The 25,299-nt window shown below is 58.2% G+C and overlaps 1 protein-coding gene across 1 annotated transcript; it reads left to right on the forward strand.

The window, feature by feature from the left end:
• The first annotated feature begins 1,087 nt into the window (after nucleotides 1-1,087).
• On the forward strand, nucleotides 1,088-25,079 carry LAMB3 (laminin subunit beta 3). Its single transcript, XM_054648850.2, has 22 exons — nucleotides 1,088-1,136; nucleotides 1,932-2,089; nucleotides 11,015-11,129; nucleotides 11,270-11,343; nucleotides 11,447-11,626; nucleotides 12,191-12,254; nucleotides 12,478-12,653; nucleotides 13,002-13,122; nucleotides 13,811-13,999; nucleotides 14,079-14,234; nucleotides 14,882-15,081; nucleotides 15,890-16,001; nucleotides 16,279-16,651; nucleotides 17,171-17,331; nucleotides 18,296-18,504; nucleotides 19,447-19,650; nucleotides 20,253-20,397; nucleotides 21,279-21,486; nucleotides 22,473-22,614; nucleotides 22,721-22,897; nucleotides 23,600-23,753; nucleotides 24,539-25,079. Exons 1-22 carry the CDS (start codon nucleotides 1,088-1,090, stop codon nucleotides 24,673-24,675), a joined length of 3,504 nt encoding a protein of 1,167 aa, XP_054504825.2. The 3' UTR covers nucleotides 24,676-25,079.
• The last annotated feature ends 220 nt before the right edge of the window (nucleotides 25,080-25,299 follow it).

Here is a 25,299-nt window from a genome sequence, read left to right on the forward strand (position 1 = left end):
AGCAGTTTTAGACGGAATTCAGCGCTGGGGGGTGGTGGCTGCGCTCTGAGCTGCCCTCGCTCAGCAGCCCGCACTTCAAACAGGGGCTTAGAAGTTCAGAAATGCCATAGTACAGTATAACGATAATAAAGCTATGTTCCCATTGGCATTTAAAGGCTGGAGCTGAGGTGCTGGGAGCGGCCCTGCCCTGCCAGCCAGTGTGGGCACAGCGTGCCAGCCCTGCTGCAGCAGCCCCAGCCGGGTTAAACGGAGCCGAGCTGGGTTAAACGGAGCCCATTTGGGTTAAATGGAGCCCATTTAGGTTAAACAGAGCCCATTCGGGTTAAACAGAGCCCATTTAGGTTAAACAGAGCCCATTTGGGTTAAACAGACCCCATTTGGGTTAAACGGAGCCCATTCAGGTTAAACGGAGCCCATTCGGGTTTTCCCCGCCCGGCGCCCGCCCGGCGCTGAGCTCGCTCCCAGGGTGTGGATGTCTGGGGCTCCCTGAATCACTCCTTTGTCATCGCTGCACCCACAGCACCTCTCTGCAGGTGAGGCAGGGCGCGTTTAAAGCCTGCGAGGAGCGGCCGGCGCTCAGAGCTCCGGCGGCTGTCGGGGGACACGGGGACAGGGCAGGTGAGGTTTCTGTGTGCTGGCAGCGTTTCCTCCCTGGGCTGTGCCACGGGGCTCCTCTCCCTGCGGGAGACACTCACGGGAGGTTTTTTATGGATTTCTGCTTCTCCCGGAACGTGAGCTCGGGTCACAGCGCCAGACTGGGTCTGGGATTGGGGCTGGGGCGCCCAGAGGGTGCCGGGGGGCTGCAGGGGGCTGTGTGTGCGCGCTCCATCCCCTCCGGCCCCCATCCCACCCGGCGCCGGCGGGGCTGGGCCAGGGACTCATTGCACTGGAGGCAAATTCAGTTTCAGCGTCTGATTTTCCTCTTCGTTACTCTTGATTTCTCTCCCATGCTATTCTGTGTAGGTTAATTAAAAGTTTCTCCCTGTGAAGTGAGAAGGGAGGAGGACCCGGAGCGAGCTTTTGAACTGACATTTTCTGCTCTTTTCAGTCTCGCTGCAAACCCTTCCCCAGCTGTGTCTGCGGCCGAATGGAGCCTGGCTGCCGGCTGTGGCCATGGGCAGTGCTCGTCCTGCTGGGTAAGGCTCGCCCTGTGCTCCCAAAGAGCAGGGGAACAGTGCAGAGCAACGCTGCTGATGGCAGCTGTGCAGTAACAGCAGAGCCTGGGCTGGACTGTAGTGCTGGGGGGTGGCAGGAGGCTGCTCTCAGTCCTGAACTGCAGGGCCAGGGGACACCAACCTGGGCTGCCCATGGGACCAGGGGACACCAACCTGGGCTGCCCATGGGACCAGGGGACACCTCCAGGGCTGCCCAGTTCCATGGGCAAGGCACAGAGCATCCCTGCAGCCCAAAACCTGGGGCCAGGGCAATGAAGTGTTTTGGAAGTAACTCTTAGTACAAAGCACTGTTATTAAGAAATAAAGGTTTCACCTCAGGGTGAAACATCCTTCTCTTTGTTGGCACGTGTCCTGGGGAGGGTGTCCCGGGCATGGCTGGTTTGGTGCAGTGAGCAGCTCCTGCTTCTGAGGCTGCTCGGTGTCTCTGCCCCCTGTCTGTCTGAGGGGCTGTTGGTGTCTGTGCCGTCTGTCTGTCTGTCTGAGGGGCTGGTTGGTGTCTGTCTGTCTGTCTGTCCGAGAGGCTGGTTGGTGTCTGTCTGTCTGTCTGTCCGAGGGGCTGGTCGCTCTCTGTGCTGTCTGTCTATCTGTCTGTCTGTCTGAGGGGCTGGTTGCTCTCTGTGCCCCCTGTCTGTCTGTCTGAGGGGCTGGTTGCTCTCTGTGCTGTCTGTCTGTCTGTCTGTCTGTCTGTCTGTCCGAGGGGCTGGTGGCTCTCTGTGCCCCCCGGCACTGCCCTGAGCCCTGTTCCCGTTGTTGCAGCTGCCCCGCAGCCCCTGGCAGCACAGAGCTCCTGTTCCCAGGGAGGAGCCTGCTACCCTGCCCCCGGGGACCTGCTGCTGGGACGGGCCCCTCGCCTCCGCGCCTCCTCCACCTGCGGCCTCAGCAAGCCCGAGACGTACTGCACCCCCCATGGGCAGGTACAGCCCCCTCCCCTCACCCGGGGCTGCCCCGGGGCCGGGAGAGCCTTCCCCCCCTTCCTGCCCTGTCCTCCCCATCCCCAGGAGTGTGGGAGAGCCTTGCCCCCCTTCCTGCCCTGTCCTCCCCATCCCCGGGGCCGGGAGAGCCTTCCCCCCCCTTCCTGCCCTGTCCTCCCCATCCCAGGGGCGTGGGAGAGCCGTCCGTCCTCCCTCCCGTCCGTCCTCCCTCCCTTCCGTCCTCCCTTCCATCCTCCCCACCCTGCAGGGATGCTCCAGCCTGGAGGGGGCTCTGAGCTGTCCCGACTGGGATGAGCTTTAAGGTCCTTTCCAAGCCCAATCTTCCCGTGGTGCTGGGATTTGTCCCCTCCCAGCCGTGCTGGGGCAGTGTCCCTGGAGCCCTGCTCTGCCATCCCCCAAGGTGAGCTGGGCACCGAGGCAGCCACAGGGCATGGGCAGCGAGGCTCTGGCATGGAGCACTGGGGGCAAAACATCCCCAGCCCTCCTGTCCCTGGGCATTGTAGTTATAAACTGAACTCATATTTTTGTGTGTCATAAACGGGAGCATTCCAGCTTGGAAAAGCTGCTGAAGTTGTTTCCAATCCCTGGTTGTGTGAGGGCAGGAGATCCTGCTGGGGGGATGATGCTGCATCCAGCTGCAGATTCCCACTCTGCTGCTGGGCCAGAGGGACAGCTTAGTTTAGGGATAAATCTGCCCGAGCACAGGGCTGGGAGCTGCAGACTGGTGTGTCCCTGGTGTGAGCACCTCCTGTAGCCTTTCTGTGGCTGCTGTTAACCCCAAAAGTGCCTTGGGAGGAGCCCCAAGGGTTCAGTGCAGGACAGACAGAAAGCTCTTGGAAGAGATGCTCCAGAGGAAAGGAGTGGCAGCTCCCCAGTGGGGCAGAGCTTTCTGCACTGAGCCCAGCTCCTGTGACTCAGCCTTGTGGTTTTCATCCCCTGCAAACTGGAGGCCAGGACGTGGCTGTGAGCGGGTTTGTTGTAGAGCCAGTGGTGTCCAGGCTGGGCTGGACACATTTCCACTCATCCCTGAGCTCAGGGAAGGGCAGCTCCTGTCCCAGAGGGGTGTGAGCATCCAATCCTCCTGCATGCTGGGCTGGCTGCAGCACCTCTCCTCCCCCAGGTCCTTTTCCTGCTGACAGTCTCAGTCAGGCATTTCCTCCACTCCCTTCTTATGGAGCTCTGCTGCTGCTCCCAGGGATCAGCATTTGTGCTCACAAATAAGCCCCAACTGCTTCCTGTGGCTTAATTAATTCTTCCTTCCAAATTTCTGCTTATACATGAGAAAAATGCTCAAAAATGAGCCTCTGAAATCTTCATTTAGCAATGGCTTTTGGCAGTGACTTCTATTTGAAAAGGGGGCACGGGGGCCTCGTGCTTGGGGAGTGGGTGAGGACAAACCCTGATTAATCTGCTCACCCTAAAAGCAGCTGGAAAGGGCTGGGTGCCCCCTTTGCCTGGCCCTGGGAGCTGTTGCAAAGGGCATCACTGTGACCCTCTGCATCATCTGAAGAGAGGCCTGGGGCTCTGTGCTGCCCCTGGAGCAGGAGTGGCCTGGCTGCAGGAGCAGGGCTGCACTCGTCTCTTCCAGGCTACAAACCCCAAAACTCTTTGGTTGTCGTGTCCCTCGTCCCTTGCCTTACAAGTAGCAGGGTTAAAGGGGATGTGAACAGTTAACATTGTGCTGAGCTGGATTCTGCAGCTCTGGCTCTGGGAATGGGCTCTGCTCTTGCTGACATTTTGCTCCTTTCCTTTATTGAAATGAGAGAGCCAGAGTTACTGATAGCAAATCCCCTGATTTCTGTTCTGCAGCTGTAATTGCTGATGGAGGTATTTGATTATACCAGCTCTTAACTCAGGAGAAATCCCCACGGGTTCAGCATTTCCTAATTCTTCCCTCCCTTTCTCTACTTCCCTAATTTAAGCAAAACTGAACTCGATTTCCCTATTCCCATCCTATAAAAAGCAAACCCGTTCAATTTATAGACTCCTAGGGCTCTTTTTTGGTGACAAGCCCTGCTCTGGTTCAGTTGCCAAATAGGCACAGATCTGGGGGTGGTTTTGCAAGCTCAGCAGAGGGCAGGGGACCAGGGGTTGCTCCTGCCGGCCCCAGGGCCCAATTTTGCAACTCTGGTGGTCAGTGATCAGCCGCAGCCTCTGCTCCATTGTCTGCCCGGCCCCAGATCCCTCTAACCTTTATTCTTTGCCCTCCCGATTGCTCCATCCCTGGCCGGGGTTCAGCCGGTGAAACCCGAGCAGGGCGCTCAGCATTGCCCATTGCAGCCCGGGCAGGGAAATGGCCCGGCTGGAAACCACCCGGGCTGGGAGCTGCTGCTGGAGCCAGCAGGGCAGGGAGACTGGGAACGGACCGGGAACACAGCCAGGCTGGGCTTGGGGCAGGAGGGGCTGAGGGACGCTCGGTGGGACAGCATGAGATGGACTGAGGGAGGCTCAGCCTCAGTTAGCACTTCATTTAACTACAGAGCAGAATATACATAAATATAGCTGATATATATATATATATCAGAATGCATGAGAAATATCAGAATACATGAAAATATATCTGATATATATATCAGAATACATGAAAAATATCAGAATACATGAAAATATATCTGATATATACCAGAATATATGTAAATATATCAGAATACATGAAAAATATCAGAATACATGAAAAATATCAGAATACATGAGAAATATCAGAATACATGAAAATATATCTGATATATACCAGAATATATGTAAATATATCTGATATATACCAGAATATATGTAAATATATCAGAATACATGAGAAATATCAGAATAGATGTAAATATATCTGATATATACCAGAATATATGTAAATATATCAGAATACATGAGAAATATCAGAATACATGAAAATATATCTGATATATTCCAGAATATATGTAAATATATCAGAATACATGAAAAATATCAGAATATACGAAAAATATCAGAATGCATGTAAATATATCTGATACATATATCAGAATATATGTAAATGTATCAGAATACATGAAAAATACCAGAATATATGAAAAATATCAGAATATATGTAGATATATCTGATATATATGTAAATATAAATGTGTGCACAGCACTGAGGAGCACAGAGCAGCCCCCACTGGCACCTGCAGCCACGGGCAGGCTCAGAGTGGCTTTCACAGACACCCTGAGCATCCCTTGGGATCCTGTGCCAGAGGACAGGGGAGGAGGCAGGGCAGGAGCAGAGCTGTGCCCCTGTGCTGCTGCTCCTGGAGGTTGTGACTCCTCACCCTCCCGCCCTGGGACACTTCTGATGTTTAAAATGTTGTGGGATGTTTAAAATGTTGTTTGCATGGGATGTTCTGCCTGTCTCACCTGAGCTCTGTGGTTGCTGGGTGGGTGTGCAGGGTGGGCAGTGCCCTTTACCAGCTCTGGTGACACAGAGCCATCCAGGGGGGCAGAGGAGAGCTTCCAGAGGAACCAGGTCCTCTCCAGGGAGATGTGAGCCCTCTGGGGCTCCTGCACAGCACAGGGGCCCTGCTGCTGATGGATGGGGGCAGCTGCCTGGCAGGGCTGCTCTGGAGCCTCAGCACCGACTCCTCTTTGGCTGCTTCCAAAAATACCGACCAATATCTGCTGGGAGGGACGTGCCAGCCAGCTCTGCAGCTGTGCTGCTGCTGGGCCACCTGCCTGAGTCCCTCAGGGAGCTGGGAGCCCACGCCAGGGGCTGCAGCAGGGAGAGCTGTGCCTCCCACTCAGCCTCCCTCACACCCAGCTCTGCACAGAACCATGGCATGGATCTGTGCCACCCCACCAGGCTGGATGGACCAAAGCTCTGCTCTGCTCTGGGCTTCTCTTTGCCCAGGCAGGGCTTGCCCTGCACGGCCTGTGCTCCTGAGGGGCTGGAGGTGAGCAGCGAGCCCAGGCTGCAGCTCAGTGCTGATCTCAGCAGGCACTCAGGCACTCCCTGCTGCAGGGATGTGCCCCCACCTGCCCAGGACCAGCCCATTCCCATGGCTGCTCCCTCCTCCCTTCTCTGCATCTCATTTTCCTGGCCTGGGGGCTGCAGATTGGCACATGCTGGGAGACATCTCCTCGCTGCCTGGCACCGTGCGGGGTGTGGGATAAGCTGTGCAGCCTGGGGTTTGCAGCCTGTCAGATCATCCTGGCAGGTTCTAGAGGAGGTTTTGCTGATGTGAGAACAGATGGGGTGAGGAAAGCAGCACCCACGAGAGCTTGCTTTTGAGTGAGGGAAAGGAACTGCATTTCCTTAAGCCTCATCCTTGGGAGGTTTGTCCAACTCCTGCCTTCACCCCAAATCTGCTGCCCCCCTGACTCTGGGGTAAATCCAAACTGGGGGCAGAGCCCTCTCTCTGTGGTTTGAGCAAAACCTCAGAGCTCATTTCCAACCAGCCAAAGTGACACTGATGTCATGGCACAGAGAGCCTCAGGCCCAGGCTGGGATTTTGGGGATTTTGGGGGGTCCTGTGTGGGGCTGGGAACTGCACTCAGTGATCCCTTTGAACTCCCTGATTCTATGCTAGATCTGTGCTCCCAAACTGAATCCCAGTCCAGTTTAGGGCACACCAGTTGCTCACTGGGAAGTTTAACCATGATGGCAGAGCCATGGGAGCTTCTGCTGCCTTTTCCCATGGCCAGGGGATGGATTTGTGCCCTGCTCCAGGAGCCTGGCACAGCCATGACCTGCAGAAAACAGCGCTGGAATTGAGAAGTGTCCTGGGGCTGGAATAGGGAATGACAGAACCTGGCTCTGCAGGGGCCTTTGTCCACCCCATTGTTTGATAACCCCAAACCTCTGTGTGTGTACAAATTCCCACTGCTCTCCAGAGCGTTCCCAGACGGAACTGGGATGGTGATTGGTGTCCCTATGGAATATTGGTGTGCAAGGGCTCCGTGCCAGGGGCTGCCTGCACAGTGCTCTGTGCCCTGGGGCAGAACTGGGACCCCCATGGCTGGGAGGGGTCTCTGCTCCCCGCCTGCACAGCTCAGCTTCCCTCTCTGCTGATGACAAGGGCAGTTTATTTTGGGCTCCGCTCCTGTGCCAGGAGGTTTTTATTTCAAGGGCTCTCTGCTCATGTTAGAATGGCAGCAGGAGCTCCTGAAATATCCTTGGTCAGGGGCCACCAGGTTAAACTGTGAGAGGTTTGCTGCCCTGCATGAGCAGGGAGGCTGCTCAGGAGCTGGGTCACAAGGCCAGGGCAGGAGGAGAGCAGCACGGACCTGCCATGCTCAGCCACTTGCAGGCTGTTCTTTGTGGACTTTTCCTGCTTTCCATTTATGTCTGAGACGTGACTCTATTAATTCTGAGCACGGGAGTTTTCCCTCTCACACAACTGTGCTGTGAATTATCTTTCAGAAATCTGGAATGAATTTCCCTTCATCCCAGAGCCTCCATAACCCGGGTTTTGGGTGACTGGAGCAGCCTGGAGGCACAGAGGGTGAGAAGTGATTTCCTTGCAGACCCAGACCCCCTTTTAGCTTCCTCCCCACTGGTTCCCAGCAGAGCCTGGCAGGGAAGGGTGGCTGTGCTGGGAGCCAGCACTGATCTGCCCAGAGCAGATCCCATGTGCACAGGGGCCTCAGGGCGAGGGGAGAGACCAGGATCTGACTCCATGGTTCAGAAGGTTTGATTTATTATTTTATGATATATATTACATTAAAACCATACTAAAAGAATAGGAGAAAGGATTTCATCAGAAGGCTGGCTAAGAATAGAATAGGAAGGAATGATAACAAAGGTTTGTGGCTCAGACTCTCTGTCCGAGCCAGCTGGGCTGTGATTGGCCATTAATTAGAAACAACCACATGAGCCCAATCCCAGGTGCACCTGTTGCATTCCACAGCAGCAGAGAACCATTGGTTGCATTGTGTTCCTGAGGCCTCTCAGCTTCTCAGGAGGAGCAATCCCAAGGAAAGGATTTTCCATAGGAGATGTCTGTGACAGATCCCCAGAGCTGCCCTGCCTCTGGTCACTCTGTGTGCCCCTGGCAGCTCCCAGGCATCCCCTGAGCCTGCTCAGGAAAGGAAATGGCGAAGGCCTGGGGCAGGGACGTGCTGCTGGGGCAGGGATGTGCTGCTGCTGGAGCTCTCCTCACCTTGGGCCGTCATTTTTGGTAATTCCCTCTGTCCCAAGGAACTTTGAGCCACATAGGCACAGCCCGTAAGGGCAAATCCTGCTGTTGTGCAATGCAGGGCTTTCACAACTCACTCCAAGGATGTGGCATGGATTTGGTTTCCAGTGTTAATTTTAGTCTTAATTAAAAAAGCTTAGTGGGGGGGAAAAAAAAAGAAAAAAGGAGATTTTTGCAGCCAGCACAGCCCTGGGCTGCCTGGGAAGGGTTTGTCTCACACCCTGAAGCTCCATTTTGATTTAGCACCACATCTGAGCGGGGCTGCAGCTGCAGGAGGCTGCTGGAGAGCGCCGCTGTCCCTGGCTGTGTGAATGAGCTCATAAGTATGCACGAGTCACTCCTAATGCATAATTTAGCCGAGATTAACCTTTCCCCTTGCAGGAAACCTTCCTTTCTCGTTTGCTGAGCACAGTCAGGACTGGTGGGAAGTTTAATCACCGCTGGCAATTGTTCACTAGATTATTTCTGTGGATAATTCCTGCAGCTCCCTGACAATTTGCTGCTTGTGGCCATTATCTGAAACGAGCTCTGCCTAGTCCTGATTAAATTATTTGTGATTCTCACTGGTAGAGCCAGGGAAATTGCATGATTATATATTTTCAGTGCTATGTTTGCTTACTTTGTGATATTGTTATCAATACTGGAGTTTGCCAACTCCTGTGCTGGGGTATTTATAGACAGAGAACATAAAGATTGTGGAAAATACAGAAATAGATGGGTTCCAAGTGAGGATCTCACTGTGCACCCAGCTGGGGAAGGTTCCAGGCCTGGGACAGAGCAGCCCCAGGTCTGGGCTGTGTGAGGAATGAAACCACTGATTAATTTTTGCAAACCACAAATTAATTGTTAAAGGGGAAACCATTAATGGTGGTGTCCCTGTGTCCCAGTGGCTGCCACCCTGCTGCCCTCCTGAGCCCAGGCCTGTCCCTTCCCCAGCCTGTGAAGGGCCCTCTTTAGGGTTTGGGTGGGATTTGGCTCCTCAGTTTTAAGCATCCTGAGGAAGGTTTCAGCACAGGGGTGCCTGTGCAGTGCTGTTTGTCACTTGTCACCCCCTGGCCTTGCTCAGACCCTGAAAGCTGATTCCCCTCTGGGGTCCCAGCATTCCCATGCCTCCAGAGCCACTGCAGCCCCTGCCAGCCCTGCAGAGGGTGTCTCATTGCCTTCCCTGTGCCAGCTGAGCCCCTGCCAGGCCCAGACCCCAGGGTGACATTTCTGAGCCATCAGGGCTGGCTCCTGCCATCCCTGGCACGCTCTGCTCCATCCTCCCTAATCCCTGTGGATGTGACAGACGTGTCCCACTGCTCCATTTGGGAGGCTCCTCTGCTGCTCAGGCCATGACACCTCAGACTCCCAGGGGCTTTGGGCTGGAGGATGTGGTTTGGTTTGGATGCAGTTCCAGTGCCCTGTCATGGGACACCTCCACTGCCCCATCCAGCCTGGCCTTGGGCACTGCCAGGGCTGGGGCAGCCTCAGTTTCTCTGGATAACCTGTTTTCCACCAGGCTGGAGGTGCTGAGCCCTTCATTTCATGCCCTGAGCAGCATCTTCCCCCTCCCAGTGGTCTCTGCAATCCCTGGCTCCTCTCCAAGTGCTTCAGCTGGGGCCTTTCTGTGTCCCCAGGGATGCTGCTGTGGGCTCTGCCACCATCTCCCTGATTCCCCATCTCCCTAATTCCAAATTCCCCATCTCCTAATTCCCCATCTCCTAATTCCCTAATTCCCCATTTCCTAAAATTCTCCATCTCCCTGATTCCCCATCTCCCCAATTCCTGATCTCCTAATCCCCAGTTCCCCATCTCCCTGATTCCCCATCTCCTAATTCCCAATTCTCCATCTCCTAATTCCCAATTCCCCATTTCCTAAAATTCCTCATCTCCCCAATTCCTGATCTCCTAATCCCCAGTTCCCCATCTCCCCAGTTCCCCATCTCCCCAATTCCTGATCTCCTAATTCCCAATTCCCCATCTCTCCAGCCCTGCCCTTCCCACCTTGGCCCCCCTGGCTGTCTCCATCCCAGTTTCCTGGTGGTCCCTGCCCACCCCGAGCCTCGGCTGCTGTCCAGCCCTTCCCTGTCCCGGCTCTTGCTCAATCTCTGCCGTTCTGAGCCGGCCCCGCGGTGGTGGCTGGCGGTGCCTGCAGGGAGCGTTGCCTGGTTGGTGACAATTTGGGTATTGTTTGCTCCCGGGGGACGCCTTTCTCCTGCTCCCCGTGCTGAGTCTCTGTTTACTCCCTGGGTTACTTGCTCAAGTGAAGGGCTGAACTTTGAGCCACTCGACTTCCACCCCCTGGCTTCTCACCCACTGTGAGCTCCTGATCCGCTCCCGGGGGAGAGCCCAGGGGGCTGAGCACGGCCCGAGCCCTCGGATAGGAGAGAAAGGCCCTGCTGGTCACCAGACAGCCCCTGGGCTGTGTGGAAAGGGCAAACCGGTGCTGAAAGGCTGCAAAGGGCTTTCTGTCCAGTGTTGGCCTTGTGGAAACCGGGGCGGTTGCTTAAAAAAACGCAATTTTGATGGTTCGCCAAAAATCTGTGTTAGTCAAAGGTGTTTTGGGTTTAGTTTTTAGTCTGTAAAACCTTAAGCTGTGGCTTTCAACAAGGTGTGGAGGCCTTAGTGCCTGAGTGTCATCAGTCTTGCTGATCTGTGGTCCTTCAGCTCTCTCTCACTGAGCTGATGCTCCTTGGTCCATAACGCACCCACCCTGCCCTTCCTCCCCACCCCCGAGGCCTCTCCAGGGGCTGCTGGGGTGGTCACTGTCCTTTCTTTGCAGTGGAGCATGAAGTGCTGCAGGTGTGACTCGAGGCTGCCCCACAGCCACAGCGGGCACCGCGTGGAGAACGTGCTGTCCTCGGCTGGCCGCGCGCGCTGGTGGCAGTCCCAGAACGGTGAGGGCACAAACTGCTGCCAACAACCCCCCCCGAGGGGAGGAGGGCACGGTGCTGAGCTCTGGGGGTGGGGAGGAACGGAGGAAATGGCTGCTCTTGTCCCCAGCATGTCCCTGTGACGGTGCCCTCTGTGCCCGCAGGTGTGGAGCGCGTGTCCCTGCAGCTGGACCTGGAGCAGCTGTTCCAGCTGCACAGCGTGGTGCTGCACTTCAGGGTGGGTGTGAGGGGGCAGCTCCTCTGCTGGTGAGCTGTCACTGCCCGGCGCCAGCCCCGGTGCCAGCCCCGGTGCCAGCCCGTGTGTCTGTCCCTGCCCGCAGGCGCCGCCCGCAGCGATGCTGATCGAGCGTTCCCTGGACGCGGGCAGGACCTGGCAGGTGCTGCAGTACCTGGCCTCCGACTGCGCCACCGCCTTCCCCCACGTGCCCCGCGGCTCCCCTGAGGGCTGGCAGGATCCCCGGTGCCAGGAGCTGCGGGGGCACCCCGTGCACGGGGGCACGGTGGGTACTGGGGCTTGTGGCAGGGAGCCCTGCTGGGGCTGGGTGGGCAGGGCTGCAGGGACAGGGGGTGGCCTGGGAGCCTGGCACACCTGGTGAGGGGTGGAACCCTGGCACACCTGGTGAGGGGTGGAGGATGGAAGTCTGGCACACCTGGTGAGGGATGGAGGATGGAACCCTGGCACACCTGGTGAGGGGTAGGGGAGATGGAAACCTGGCACACCTGGTGAGGGATGGAGGATGGAACCCTGGCACACCTGGTGAGGGGTAGGGGAGATGGAAACCTGGCACACCTGGTGAGGGATGGAGGATGGAAGCCTGGCACACCTGGTGAGGGGTGGGGCCCGTGGCACCCAGCAGTGCTGAGGGCAGCCCTTGGGAAGATCCCTGCTCCTCTGCAGGGACGCCTTTGCTGCTCTGTGACAGGCAGGGGTTGTGTCCTGTGCAGCTCTAAACGCTGTCCCTGTGTTTAGCGACATTGGGCAGAGGCAAGTCCAGTGCACACAGTGCCAGGAGCAGAGAGCAGCTCGAGTTTCTGCTTTCTAACCTGCTTTCTTTCCCTCTAAGGTGAAATTCAGTGTCCAAGACCTGGGGTCTACAATCAGCTCCTCCTACAGCCAGGCCATTGGGAGTAAGTGATGGGCTCCTCCAGGGCTGGAAGGGAGAGGGGAATGAGGCTCCTCGTGGTTCTCCCTGCAGCGTTGGGAAGTGCTGAGCTGGGGTAACCCCTGGGGGACCCTGAGCTGCACCTCTGGGCTGTCAAGGAGCAGCATTTGGTCTTTGCTGATGGCTCAGCTGCTGCTCTTTGTGCCATGTCCTCCTTCCCTTGCTCACTCATCCCCTGTCCCCCACAGGGCTGGGGCCCTTCACCAACCTGCGCATCAACTTCACCGAGCTGCCCCACGTCCCCCGCCAGGGCTACCACTCACCCAGCACCTTCTATGCTGTGACAGAGCTGCAGGTGCTGGGCAGCTGCTTCTGCCACGGCCACGCTGAGCACTGCAGCTCTGCAGGGGAGCAGCAGGGCACGGTGAGCTGGCCATGGGCTGCCAGGGGGCTGGGTACCCTGGGATGGCTCTGCCATGGGCTGCCAGGGGCATGGACACCACTGGGATGGCTCTGCCATGGGCCTGGGCACCCTGGGATGGCTCTGCCATGGGCTGCCAGGGACATGGACACCCTGGGATGGCTCTGCCATGGGCTGCCAGGGGCATGGACATTGCTGGGATGGCTCCACTGCCTGCCTGGGGTGCTCCTTGGGACACCTCGGCCACAGTGACCGGAATGGGCTGTGGGAGGCTCTTTGCTGGCCATGAACGGGTGAGGCTCCGTGCTGAGGGGCTGCCCCAGGGTGTGTGACCCTGTGTCTGTGCAGCAGGTGCCCGGGCACTGCGTGTGCCAGCACAACACGGCGGGGCCGCACTGCGAGCGCTGCGCTGCCCTGTTCAACGCCCGGCCCTGGGCCCCTGCTGAGGACAGCGACCCCCATGCCTGCCAGCGTACGGCCAGTGCTGCCCCCGGCCCAAATCCCCCTGCCCCAAACCCCACCCAGCCCAAACCCTACCCGGCCCCAAATCCCCCTGCCCCAAGCCCCACCTGGCCCAAATCCCCCTGCCCCAAGCCCCACCCGGCCCAAATCCTCCAGCCCCAAACCCCACCTGGCCCAAATCCTCCGGCCCCAAACCCCACCTGGCCGCAGCTCCCAGCCCCAAATCCCACCTGGGCCAAATCCCCCTGCCCCAAACCCCACCCAGCCCAAATGCCCCACTCCAAACCCCACCCAGCCCAAACCCCACCTGTGCCAAATCCCCTTGGCCCAAACCCCACCCGGCCCAAATGCCCCCTGCCCCAAATCCCAGCTGGCCGCAGCTCCCAGCCCCAAATCCCACCTGGCCCAAAACCCCCCGCCCCAAACCCCACCTGGCCAAATCCCCCCGCCCCAAATCCCACCTGGCTGCAGCTCCCAGCCCTTCCTGGGGCTCTGCAGGGCTGTGCTGACATGGTGTCTCGGTGTCTCAGCACCTTTGCCTCTCCCGGCTGCAGCAGTGCCCTGGTGCCACTGTGGGGCTGTCAGGGCTGTCACTGTGTCACAAGGGAGCCTTGGGCACCCTCTAGTGCCACCGCTGCTGCTGCTGGGGGGTGTGCACGGTGCCGGCTCCAACGGAGCCGTTTGCTGGGGTTTTTCAGGGTGTGACTGCAATGGTCACTCGTCCTCGTGCCACTTTGACCCCGAGCTGTACCAGGCCAGCGGTGGGGCCAGTGGGGGCGTGTGTGACAGCTGCCAGCACAACACCGAGGGCAACAACTGCGAACGCTGCCAAAGCGGCTTCTTCCGCAACCCGCGGCGGGAGCTGAGCCACCCCGAGGCCTGTCTGCGTGAGTGCCCCCCCAAAAACCCCCCGGCACCTTCCCCAGGACCTGCCCCCTCAGCTGGGCCCTTTCTGCCCGTTTGCAGCCTGTGAGTGTGACCCCGATGGAGCCGTGCCCGGCTCTGTGTGTGACCCGGGGACGGGGCGCTGTGTCTGCAAGGACAACGTGCAGGGTGACCGCTGCCACCTCTGCAAGCCTGGCTTTGCCCAGCTGGCCGGTGCCAACCCCGCTGGGTGCCGCAGTGAGTACCCCTGGGACACCCCTGCCCCCAGGGTGCCCCCTCTGAAAGGGAGCTGTGTCCTGCCCAGCTGTGGTTTGGGGTTCTCGAGCCAAGGGCCCGTTTTGTACGGGTTTAGAAAAGCTTTGGGGGTGGTTTCAGGTGTGAGTTTAGCAAAAAGCTCAGGGCAGGTGGGATTTGGGGGATGCAGCTGTGTCCTGAGTACCCCCAGGGCTCAGGGGGTGATGCAGGTGCAGCTCTCCTGTTTGGGGGTGCAGATCTCCTGTTTGGGGCATGCTGTCAGAGCTGGGTTCAATTCTCCTGTTTGGGGGATGCCCTCAGAGCCAGGTGCAGCTCTCCTGTATCTCCTGTTTGGGGGATGGTGTCAGAGCTGGGTTCAATTCTCCTGTTTGGGGGATGGTGTCAGAGCTGGGTTCAATTCTCCTGTTTGGGGGATGCCCTCAGAGCCAGGTGCAGCTCTCCTGTATCTCCTGTTTGGGGGATGCCCTCAGAGCCAGGTGCAGCTCTCCTGTATCTCCTGTTTGGGGGATGCCCTCAGAGCCAGGTGCAGCTCTCCTGAGCTCAGGTGGGCAGCGAGGGAGGCGAGCCCCCCTTGGGTGTCTGGGGGCTCCTCCCAAGGCTGCTCCTCACCCACGCCCTCCCTGTTTCAGGGTGCACCTGCAATGCCCTGGGCACACGGCAGGACACCGTGCCCTGCGATGGCGACACCGGGAGCTGCTCCTGCCTGCCCAACGTGGTGGGCAGCGACTGCGGGCAGTGCGCGGCCGGGCACTGGGGCCTGGGCAGCGGGCAGGGCTGCCAGCCCTGTGCCTGCCACCCCCGCGGCTCCCGCAGCCCCCAGTGCAACCAGGTACCTCCTGGGGGCTCCTCTTCCTGCTGCAGCCTTTCCTCTCCGTTCCCTCGGTTCTCTCCTTTCCCCTCGCTGCTCGGAGGGGCTCTTGGGGGTTGAGCTGCCCAGACCAGGGTGACGCTGCCATGGCTGTGTCCCCTCACTGTGACCTGTCAGAGCATCAAACCCACCTGCTGGGGGGCTCCTTTGTCCTGCCCATCCATAGGAACCTTCACAAAAAGTGCTGTGTGCTCCCCAGTGCATCCCACTCCTATTTTGCTTCTCCTAATTCTTAGAAAACACCACGACAGACTATTCAGGAAAATGAAAGAAAGTGGTAATTATTGAGGCAAGATTAAGTCGCTTTAACAAGCCTGATATTTATCAAGGAAGTCCTAATAAGACATCTTCATCCAGGCGAGGGAAGTTAATTATGCTCATTTGTCAATGAAAAGCATGTGTGCCACTTCAGGCTTAAGAGGCAACTGGGAAAATTAAAGTTAAATGTAAAAAACCCCAAACCATGACAAATTCTAAGAGCCTGAGATAGGTTCCAAATGAGCTCAGCGTGGGGAGGAGACCTGGGATGGCAAAGCAGCTGCTCGTGGGCGATTGCTTTGTTTTTGAAACAAGGCTGAGCATCCTCCTGCTGGTGCTGGGGCCGTTTGGAGCCTGTTTGCATCCTGTGCCAGAGCTGCAGCCTGGCAGGGGCACCTCGGGCACGGCCTGGGCACAGACTGAGAGAGGAAATGGTCCATGGGTGGTTTTGGTGGTCAGGAGCAGCTGGGGGAGAGCTGTGCCCGGTGTCCCTGACGTGCTGCCCTCTCAGTTCACAGGACAGTGCCCGTGCAGGGACGGCTTCACAGGACAGACGTGCTCGGCCGTGGGGCAGCAGCAGTGCCCGCCCCGGCACTACAGGGATGCACGGGGAGGGTGCACAGGTACTGCTTGGGCTCGCTGCTCCCTGGCTCAGAGCACGGATTTACCCACCAGTGCCCTCCTGGGCGAGTCCTGGGCCCCCTGGGCTGGCCCTGCAGGGTCAGGGGCTGTGCCAGCTCCGGGGCTGGGGGCTCTGCCCATTCCTCTGCCTGTGCCAGCAGGAGGGGACGGATGTCAGCTTGGGTTGGGACTCATTAGCCCTGATTAAGGGGCTGATTTTATACGGCTATAAAGTTATTCACCACCACCTTCTGTCTCCCTCCCCATTCCCTGTCCCAGAGTGTGACTGTGACTTCCAGGGCACGGAGGAGAGGGGCTGTGAGCCGGCCACGGGTCGGTGCCTGTGCCGCGCCGGGGTCACCGGGCAGCGCTGCGACCGCTGCCAGCGCGGGCACTGCAGCTCCCAGCCCGGCTGCCAGCCCTGCCACCCCTGCTTCCACAGCCTGGATGGGGACATCCAGCTCCTGCACCGCCGCCAGGCCGGCCTGGCCAACGCCACAGCGCGGCTGCCCGCGGGCACGGGCGGCTCCCAGCTCGGCCCCCGCCTCTCGCGGGCACAGGACAACCTGCAGCAGGCCCTGGGCATCCTCGGGCACCCCCCTGGCACCCAGCAGGGCCTGGCCCAGGCGGGCAGCGTGCTCGCTGCCATCAGGTGAGGGGTGGGAGCTGCCTGAGGGGCACAGCCCTGATCCACGGGGAGCTGCTGGGGTTCCTCTGGGAGCTGCTTGCATGGTTCTGCTTTGATTCTGTCCCTGCTGTGCCTGGCTCTGCTCATGAGCAGCAGCAGAGCAGCACTTCCATCTGTGCCCGTCCCGCTCCCACGTCTGTCTGTCCCCTGTGCAATGTCCCCAAGGCAGGAGGAGCGTGGGCAGCCTGCGTGGTGGCACTCTCAGGGCTGCGTGGTGGCACTCTCAGGGCTGCATGGTGGCACTCAGGGCTGCATGGTGGCATTCCCAGGGCACATCCATCATTCCTGGTCCCTGCTGTGGAGGGGCTGCAGCCCAGCTCCTCTCTGCAAACCTGCAAGGCCCTGGTGTGTCCTCGGCTGTCTCTGGGCTCACAAGTGCCCCTTTGCCAGGTGCTGGCAGTGCCCCAGCACAGGTGGCCCTCTCAGCCCTGCTCTCTGCCTTTCTCTCTCCCAAATTCCCATTTTGTTCCTGTTCTCTGCCAGGGAGCAGGTCCGAGGCATAAATCCCGACCTTCATTTCCTGGATGACACTGCCTCTCTGTCGAGGGAGCTGGAGGCCCTCAACAGCAGCTTGTTTGTCACCAGCTCCCAGTACCAGAGCAAGAAGACCCAATTTGAAACCAGCCTCAGCATGGACCTGTCAGGTACAGCTCTGCAGCTGCAACATCTCTTAATTTGCAGTCATTAATTTACCTCAGCCTGACTGCCTGGGGTTTTTCCCTGGCTGGTGGATGAGAGGGGGATTTTGACCTGCTGTCAGCCTCAGATCAAACACATCTCCTCTCCAGTGAGGGCTGCTTCCCACGCAGCCCGGCCCGTGGCTTGGGCTTTCACACTGCTGGGGGATTTGCTCTGGGTTTTGGGGCTCCAGCTCATTGTGTGTTCCTGTGTCCCCCAGCACCACCTCTGCTGCCAGGCAGGGGTGGGGAGGGGACAGCCCTGCTGGGAGGGCATCACTGCATCCACGAGGCAGCAGAGAATGGAGGCTGACACAGATGGAAGGGATGGAGGGTGGGGAAGGGAGCCAGGCTGCTGTCAGCCCCTGGGGAGGAGAAGAGCTCACTAAGGCCTGTGATGATGCTGGTGCTTGCTGCCATGAGTCCTGCTCCAGCTCCTTCCCTCCAGGGCCTCACTGCTGTCCCCTCCCTGCCACAGCACCCAGCTTGGGGATGTGCCAGCTGTGCCCAGTGGCACCAGGACCGCTCACTCTGCACCTTTCTGTCCTCTCAGAGCTCCGTGTCCTGGCCACCCTCCTTCCAGCCTGTGCTGGAGGGGAACGATGGGGCTGCTCAGGAGCTGAGCAGAGCCTCTGAAATCTGTCCTGCCCTGCCCAAGGCCAGCATCAGCGGGTGTGCCTTGACTGGCTGCAGTTTAGTTTCAGCCCTGAGCTCAGTTTTGACTCCAGCCCTGAGTTCAGTCCTTCAGGAGACCTCTGAGGGAATGGCTGGAAGGTGTTTGGAACCAAAAGGAGTTTTTGTGATGCCTTGGTGACTAAGCCTGCACCCTGTCCTGTGCAGGAATCCAGCGCAGGGCCGAGGCAGTGCCTCCCCGAGGAGCTGTGCTGCACCTGTGAGTCATTTGTGCCTTTTGTCACCTCAATTCCCGCAGGAGCCCTGCAGACGATCCGCTCTGCCCACCGCAGCTCCAGCAGCGCGGGCAGCCTGGCTGGGGGAGCCCAGGGGCTGCTGGCCCAGGCCAGGCAGAGCCGCCTCAGCGCCATGGGGCTGCAGGGGGACCTGGCTGGGGACACGGCCCGGCTGCTGGCCCTGAAGGGTGACCTGGCCTCGGGCCCTGACCTCACCCCTGTCATCAACCAGGTGAGGATGCCAGGCGGGTTTTGGACTTGCCCACGGGTGTGTCTGGTTCTCGAGGGGGCCCTGCAGAGCTCAGGAGGCTCATCCTGCAGCCCTGCTCCTCTCCTCAGGCACGGCAGGACCAAGCTGTGTCCAGGCAGACTCAGCTGGAGAACTGGCCGAGCATCCCCTGCCCAGGGATCACAGATCCCACAGCTCTGCCCTCCACCCCCTCCCAGCCTGTCCTTTTCCCTGCAGGGACTCTCTCACGTCACTTCTCGTATCTCCAAGACCCCCTTAATTTCTGGCTGAGGTTTCTCCTATTTCTCCTTCACCGCTCTGTTATTGCCATGGAGACCCATTTCGGTGTCGGTTGCTGTGGAGACCACCAGCCTCCCCTCTTTGCTGCTGGGGGCCCCAGCACGTTCCGAGCCACCAGCCTGGCCTGGCTGGGCACGTGGAGGTGCCCTGCTGCCCTGTGAGCCTGGGGGCAGCTCTGCCAGCTGCCAGAGTTAGAGCTGCTGCTGCTGCTGCTGCTCCCGGGGGCTGCTCGTGCAGCTCTCCCCAAAGCAAACAGGGCAGAGGGGTGGCTCTGCAGGGAGGTTTGCTCCACACAGATGTGCTCTTATTCATCGGGAGCCACTGGGGCTTGGCCCCTGTTTCTGCTGCAGCTGGGGCTGGTGATGCCATGCTGGCCAGGTGCCACTGGCTCAGGTGGGGGCAGCCGGCTCTGCCTGCCCTTCTCTGACTGGCACATCTCCAGCGCTTTGGGCTGTGCCACCTGGGTCACTGCCAGCCTGCTGGGCTCCCTCCCGTGCCCACACAGCTCCTGGAGCACGGGCTCAGCAGGTCCCAGCCGCCTTGGCAGGGTGTGCCATCCCTGTGGGGCTGTGTTTGCCTCCCCAAGGGCACCGAGGTGCGTCCAGCTGGGCACTGCCCAACCCCAGCTCTTCTCTCCCTGCCCAGGTGTGCGGAGGGGCCCGGGTGGAGCCGTGCACCCCTGCCCGCTGCCAGGGGCTGCTGTGCCCTCGGGACAACAGCTCTGTCTGTGGGGCTGGCCAGCCCTGCCACGGCCTCTTCCCGCTGGCCAGCGGGGCCCTGGCTGCGGCCGGCCGGGCGGCCAAGGAGTTCAGCAGCCTGAGCGCCCGGCTGCGGGACACGGCACAGCTGGTGAGTGTGGGCACTGCCCGTGCCCTGCTTGGAGCTCTGCTTACCACAGCACAGAGAGGAGCACCCACCTCAGACTCTGCTCGGGGCTTCACCCCGTGGGCAGCTTCAGAAAACCAGGGATTTTGGAGCATTTGGCTCCCCGCTGTGTGTGGGTCCTGCCTCCCCAGCTGAAGGCACTGGGCACAGCACAAGGGAACCTCTCTCCCTCCTGGGTTGGGATCAGTGTGGCAGAAGGGCTGGGAATATGGAAAACTCTCAGATTCTGCATGTTTGATGCATTCAATACAGACAGAGAGGGTTCACGGGTTAGGGCTCTTGCAGCTTATTTCTGTACCTTGCAAAGAGAAAGTGAGGTTTCAAAGTGATTCAAAATTCATTTCAAAGGTGTTTTTAAAAGCTGAGTGGTGCTACCTCTCTTTGAGAGCTTCCTTTGTGGACCCAACCCTTAGTCATTAACCTTTAGAGCCCTTTGAAGCTCTGGCACAGTGAGAACAGGGTATTGCTGCATCTTTATAGCATTATAGCGTTGTGCCTGGCCCAGGCCAGAGCTGTGGGCTCTGGGGGGAGCAGAGGCCCCAGCAGTGATTTATTTCTGTGTGCAGATCCAGAGGACAGAGCTGTCGGCCAGTGAGATCCAGAGCAGCACGCGGCGGCTGGCGGAGCAGCTGGGGCTCAGCAGGACACAGCTCCAGGGGGATGTGAGGCGTGCACGGCAGCTCCTGCAGCGCCTGCGCGCCTTCCTGGCAGGTACCAGGGCTGGGCAGGGCTGCAGCCTCCTCCTGCATGGCAGGTACCAGGGCTGGGCAGGGCTGCAGCCTCCTCCTGCATGGCAGGTACCAGGGCAGGGCTGCAGCCTGCCCTCTGCATGGCACAGCTGCTGTTTAGAGTGATCAGAGAATCACTGGGTTCAGCACAGACCTCCAAGGTCACAGTCCCAGATGTGTCACCAGCCCTGTCACCAGCCCAGAGCACTGAGTGCCACGTCTGGGTGTCCCCTGGGCGCTCCAGGGATGGGGTTTGCAGCCAGCAGTGACCTGATGCACTGAGGTTTTCTGGCCACACTCACTGATGCAGACAGACAGACAGATGACCCTTCTCTGGAGCAGGCTGTTAATCAGATGAGCATTCCTTATTGTCCTACAAACTGATGGGATGACTTATTGTTCACAGACAGATTGTAATAACATAATGAGCCTCCTGAGCATTAGCTGAATAAGAAAATCAGGTCATTTGATGCTGCCTGGTGTTAATGATGAGTGAAGATATTTCTGAGCTAATCGCGGGGCTAATGTCCCTTGGGCTCTGCCTGCTTCTGATTTATTAACTTGTATTTGTGAAATGAAAAAAGGCTTGTCTTGAAACACACCCTCATCTGCTCAGTAAGGGCTGCCTGACTGCTGTGGGCTCAGCCATGGTGTTAGCATTGCCAAACTCAAGACATCACTTCAGCTTTTTCCTGAAAGTTCTGCTGGTGTGAATGAGAAGTGCATGGAATTCAAGGAGATGGGTTCAGAAGGGATGCTGGAGGCTGTCTGGAATGAGGAGATGTGTGTGAGACGTGCATGGGTGTCTGCCCTCCTCCTCCCTTGCGTTCGCACTCCCACCTTCCTTCCGCTGTCTGTCTGCAGACAAGGACACGGATCCTGCCTCCATCCAGGAGATCAGTGAGTCAGTTCTGTCCCTGCGCCTCCCCACGGACGCTGCTGCAGTCCGGAGGAGGATGAGCGAGATCCAGAGGCTGGCGGTGGAGCTGCAGTGCCCCGAGGACATCCTTGCCCAGACGGCCGAGGACATCGCCAGGGCCAAGAGGCTGCAGCAGGAGGCAGAGCAGGCCAGGTGGGTGGGGGGGTTCAAGGCTATTCCCAGCCGAGGGTCCCTTGCCTGGGCTGCAACTGGTGGTTCTCAGCTGGGCTCAAATCTTGCTCTGCCCGAGCTGTCCTGACTTGCGCAATCTGAAGTTTTAGGCTGGGATCTTCTGTGTCCATCCTAAAAGAATGAGTCTGCAATCTCCAGACACCTCCCAGGGCCCCAGTGCGAATAAATCTCCCCAGAATAGATCCTGTTACAGATTCCAGGACAAGAAGGGCTTTATGGAAAGCAGGGGAGGCTTTGCTCTTATCTCGAGTGCCTGCACTGGGAGATGACAGCGTTGCCCTGGTATTAGCTGATATTGGTGACCTACATCCTAATTGCACAAGAGAGCATGGGGAGAGTTAATGGGCTATTTGTTTTCTAGGTGAAAGTTGGGACAATTATTCCACGGTCCCTTAAAAGTAATTACAGGGTGTCCTTGCCAATTTGGAGCATCTGCTTTGTCACAAGTTGACTTGCAGCAATACCCCAGCGAGAAGGTCAGCAGGATAAATCTGTAAACTCCTTGGCAGTGTCTGACACCTGCTTAACCTGCTGGAAGTGATGAGACAGGGGAGCCTGGCTTTCTCCAGGGCTCTGTCACCCAGCCTGAGCAGTCCCACTGTGAGCACAAAACTGTTCATTGGGGCTGCTTCTCTGGTTATTGCTTTCCCTTTGACACCTTGTCGTACACCATGAAATAAACATTTCAGACTAGTTTGAAGGAAGGCATTTATCTCCCCCTTCTTAGTTTGTCTCCTCTGCTTGAGGCTGTGAAGTGGAACTGATGTTCCTCTCACAAGGAAACCCAGTGGAGTCCAGATGTGTGGGTTTTAGGGATGGGACATTGTTACCTTCCCATCAGCAATCCTCTCCTGCTTCCCCAGCTCCTGATTTTACCTCTGTGCCCTGGACTCCCATTCTTTGCCCTTTTCCACCCTCACTCCTGGCTGCTTCCCACCTCTCCCCAGGAACCGGGCGAATGCTGTGGAGGGCAGCGTGGAGGAGGTGCTGGGGAACCTGCAGCGAGCCAACACGGTGCTGCTGGAGGCCCAGGGGGCCCTCAGGGGCTCGGGCTCCTCGCTGCGCTTCATCCAGGAGCGCGTGGAGGAGGTGAGGGATCCTGGCGGCCTCCCTGCGCCCCGTCCTTCAGCCAGCAGGGCTGGCACGGGGAGCCTTTGGGTGTGACTCATCCTAACGGGGCTCCCTGTGCCCGCAGATCGAGGCCGTGCTCGGGCCAGCTGAGAAGAACGTGGTGGCCATGGGGGCCGGGCTGGCCGGGCTGGCTGGGCGGCTCTCACAGCTGCAGCGCAGCACAGAGCAGAACCGCCTGCGGGCCGGGGACACGCGGGACACGGCGGGGACAGCGGCACAGCAGGCCAGCAGGGCCCAGCAGGTACGGCAGGGCACCAGGGCTCAGCAGGTACGGCAGGCCAGCAGGGCCCAGCAGGTACCGGGTCACAGCAGGGCCCAGCAGGTACCAGGTCACAGCAGGGCCCAGCAGGTACAGCAGGGCACCAGGGCCTAGCAGGTACAGCAGGGCCCAGCAGGTACCGGGTCACAGCAGGGCCCAGCAGGTACAGCAGGGCACCAGGGCCCAGCAGGTACAGCAGGCCAGCAGGGCCCAGCAGGTACCAGTTCAGAGCAGGTACCAGCTCAGAGCAGGGTCCAGCAGTGCCCAGCAGGTACCAGTTCAGAGCAGGTACCAGCTCAGAGCAGGGCTCAGCAGGTACCAGGTCACAGCAGGGCCCAGCAGGTACCAGCTCATGGTGTGCCCACAGCCAGCTGTGCCCTGGGTGATGCCAGATCACGTTCCTGTGCAGTCATGGCTGCTGAGCTGTCACACCACAGCATGGTCCTGCTGCTGAGGCTCTCCAGAGCCATTCCCAACCCTGAGGCCATTTCTGGTCTGTCCTGCCTGAGGCAGAGCGGCTGGTGGAGCTGTCTGTCAGTCTGTGAGTGCATCACACACTTGGTCACAGACAAAGCTCTGGTGCAGAGCTTTAATCCATTTAACATCCAAACAGGATCCAGCACTGGGAATGCCCCTGTGCCCAGCCTGCTGGGTGTTAGCTGCAGTGTTTTTGCCTTTCCCCAGGCCCTTGCCCAGGTGAAGGAGCTGTACTTGGAGCTGCAGAGCCGGCTGGGGCAGGGCCCCGCGCTGGGCGAACGGGGCCAGAGGGTGCAGAGCATCAGCCAGGAGGCACAGGCACTCTTCCAGGAGACCGTGGGCATCATGCTCAGGATGGAAAGTAAGGCTCTCACAAACTCAGTGTCACCGTGCCCTGGGGAAGGGCTTGGACTGCAGTGGTGTAATGAGGGACACCGTGACCGTGTGCACAGGGGTCTGAGGGTGAGGGAGAGATAAGGATCTGACTCTATGGTTCACAAGGCTGATTTATTATTTTATGATATATATTACATTAAAACTATACTAAAAGAATAGAAGAAAGGATTTCATCAGAAGGCTGGCTAAGAATAGAAAAAGAAAGAATGATAAAAGTTTGTGGCTCAGACAGAGTCCGAGCCAGCTGACTGTGATTGGCCATTAATTAGAAACAACCCCATGAGCCCAATCCCAGATGCACCTGTTGCATTCCACAGCAGCAGAGAACCATTGGTTACATTTTGTTCCTGAGGCCTCTCAGCTTCTCAGGAGGAAAAAATCCTAAGGAAAGGATTTTCCATAAAATGTGTCTGTGACAGGAGACAGGAGACACTTTGGGCAGTGAGAGGGTGGGATGTGGGCTGGAGCTGGTGCTGCTGTGCCAGGAAATTGAGGGTTTTCAAGGGTGCCACCATGAAGGGGAGCCCTGCCTGCAGTGCCACTGTGCTCCCATTTTCCTCCACATGCTCATTTCCATTTTTTGGCATTCAGAACTCAAGGGAGTGGTGTTTGGGGGCTGTTTAGAGGGTGGGGAGCAGAGGGAGTGCAGAATGTTGGTTTTCTTGCCCTGTCAGAGCTGTGCAGGAGCGAGGCGGAGGCTCAGCCCAACCCCACCACGTAACCCTTCCCTTCCCTGGCCTCTCTCCTCAGCTCTGGAGTCAGAAATTCAGGAAGGCAACAAGGCTCTGGTGTCCAGGGTGTCGCGGCTGTCGGGGCTGGAGGAGAGGGTGGGCAGGATCCGGGACAGCATCAAGAGGAAAGTCGCCTACTACGAGAGCTGCTCCTGAGCAGCCCGGGCATCGCTGCCTCCTCTGCACACACCGACTGCTGTGCTCATCCCACTTTCCAGCTGGAGCTCTCCTGTGCCCAATTCCCTATTTTTAGCAAGTTAATTTTCCGTACCTCTGGAAAAATAGCTGCACTGAACTGAAGGAGCACCCCCATGGAGGGGGTTGGACTGGCCAGAGCTGCCCCGTGGTTGGAGGAAGAAGGGGGAGAGACCTCAGGCTCCCATGGCAAATAAACACAGCCCCAGGTTGTTATTTCCAGAGGGCTTTATAAACTGGGAAGTTATTTTTTTTTCTTCTTTTTGCCAATTCAAGCTCTTTAAGCTGAATTTCACTGTTCAAATTAAAGCCCTCCTGTGGGGTCTTCTAAAGCTTTTTGTCTGTGCTGCAGTTAATTCTTCAAACATGCCACGGCTTCAGTACTTCCCTCTGAGATCTTCCTTCAAATAAGCAGATCAGAGAAGTGGAGAATTTTATCTCCCTCTGTACAACATACCTACATTTATGCAAATTAGACAAACACAGGCTCACAGTCAAAGGTGAAGTCAGATGTCTTGTTTGATTTTCTGCCACAGTCTGCTTATTTTCCACAGAACATTGTGCCAGAAAAACAGCAGTGGGGGC

Source organism: Agelaius phoeniceus, chromosome 25, assembly GCF_051311805.1.
Source record: "Agelaius phoeniceus isolate bAgePho1 chromosome 25, bAgePho1.hap1, whole genome shotgun sequence".
Lineage (NCBI taxonomy): Eukaryota > Metazoa > Chordata > Aves > Passeriformes > Icteridae > Agelaius > Agelaius phoeniceus.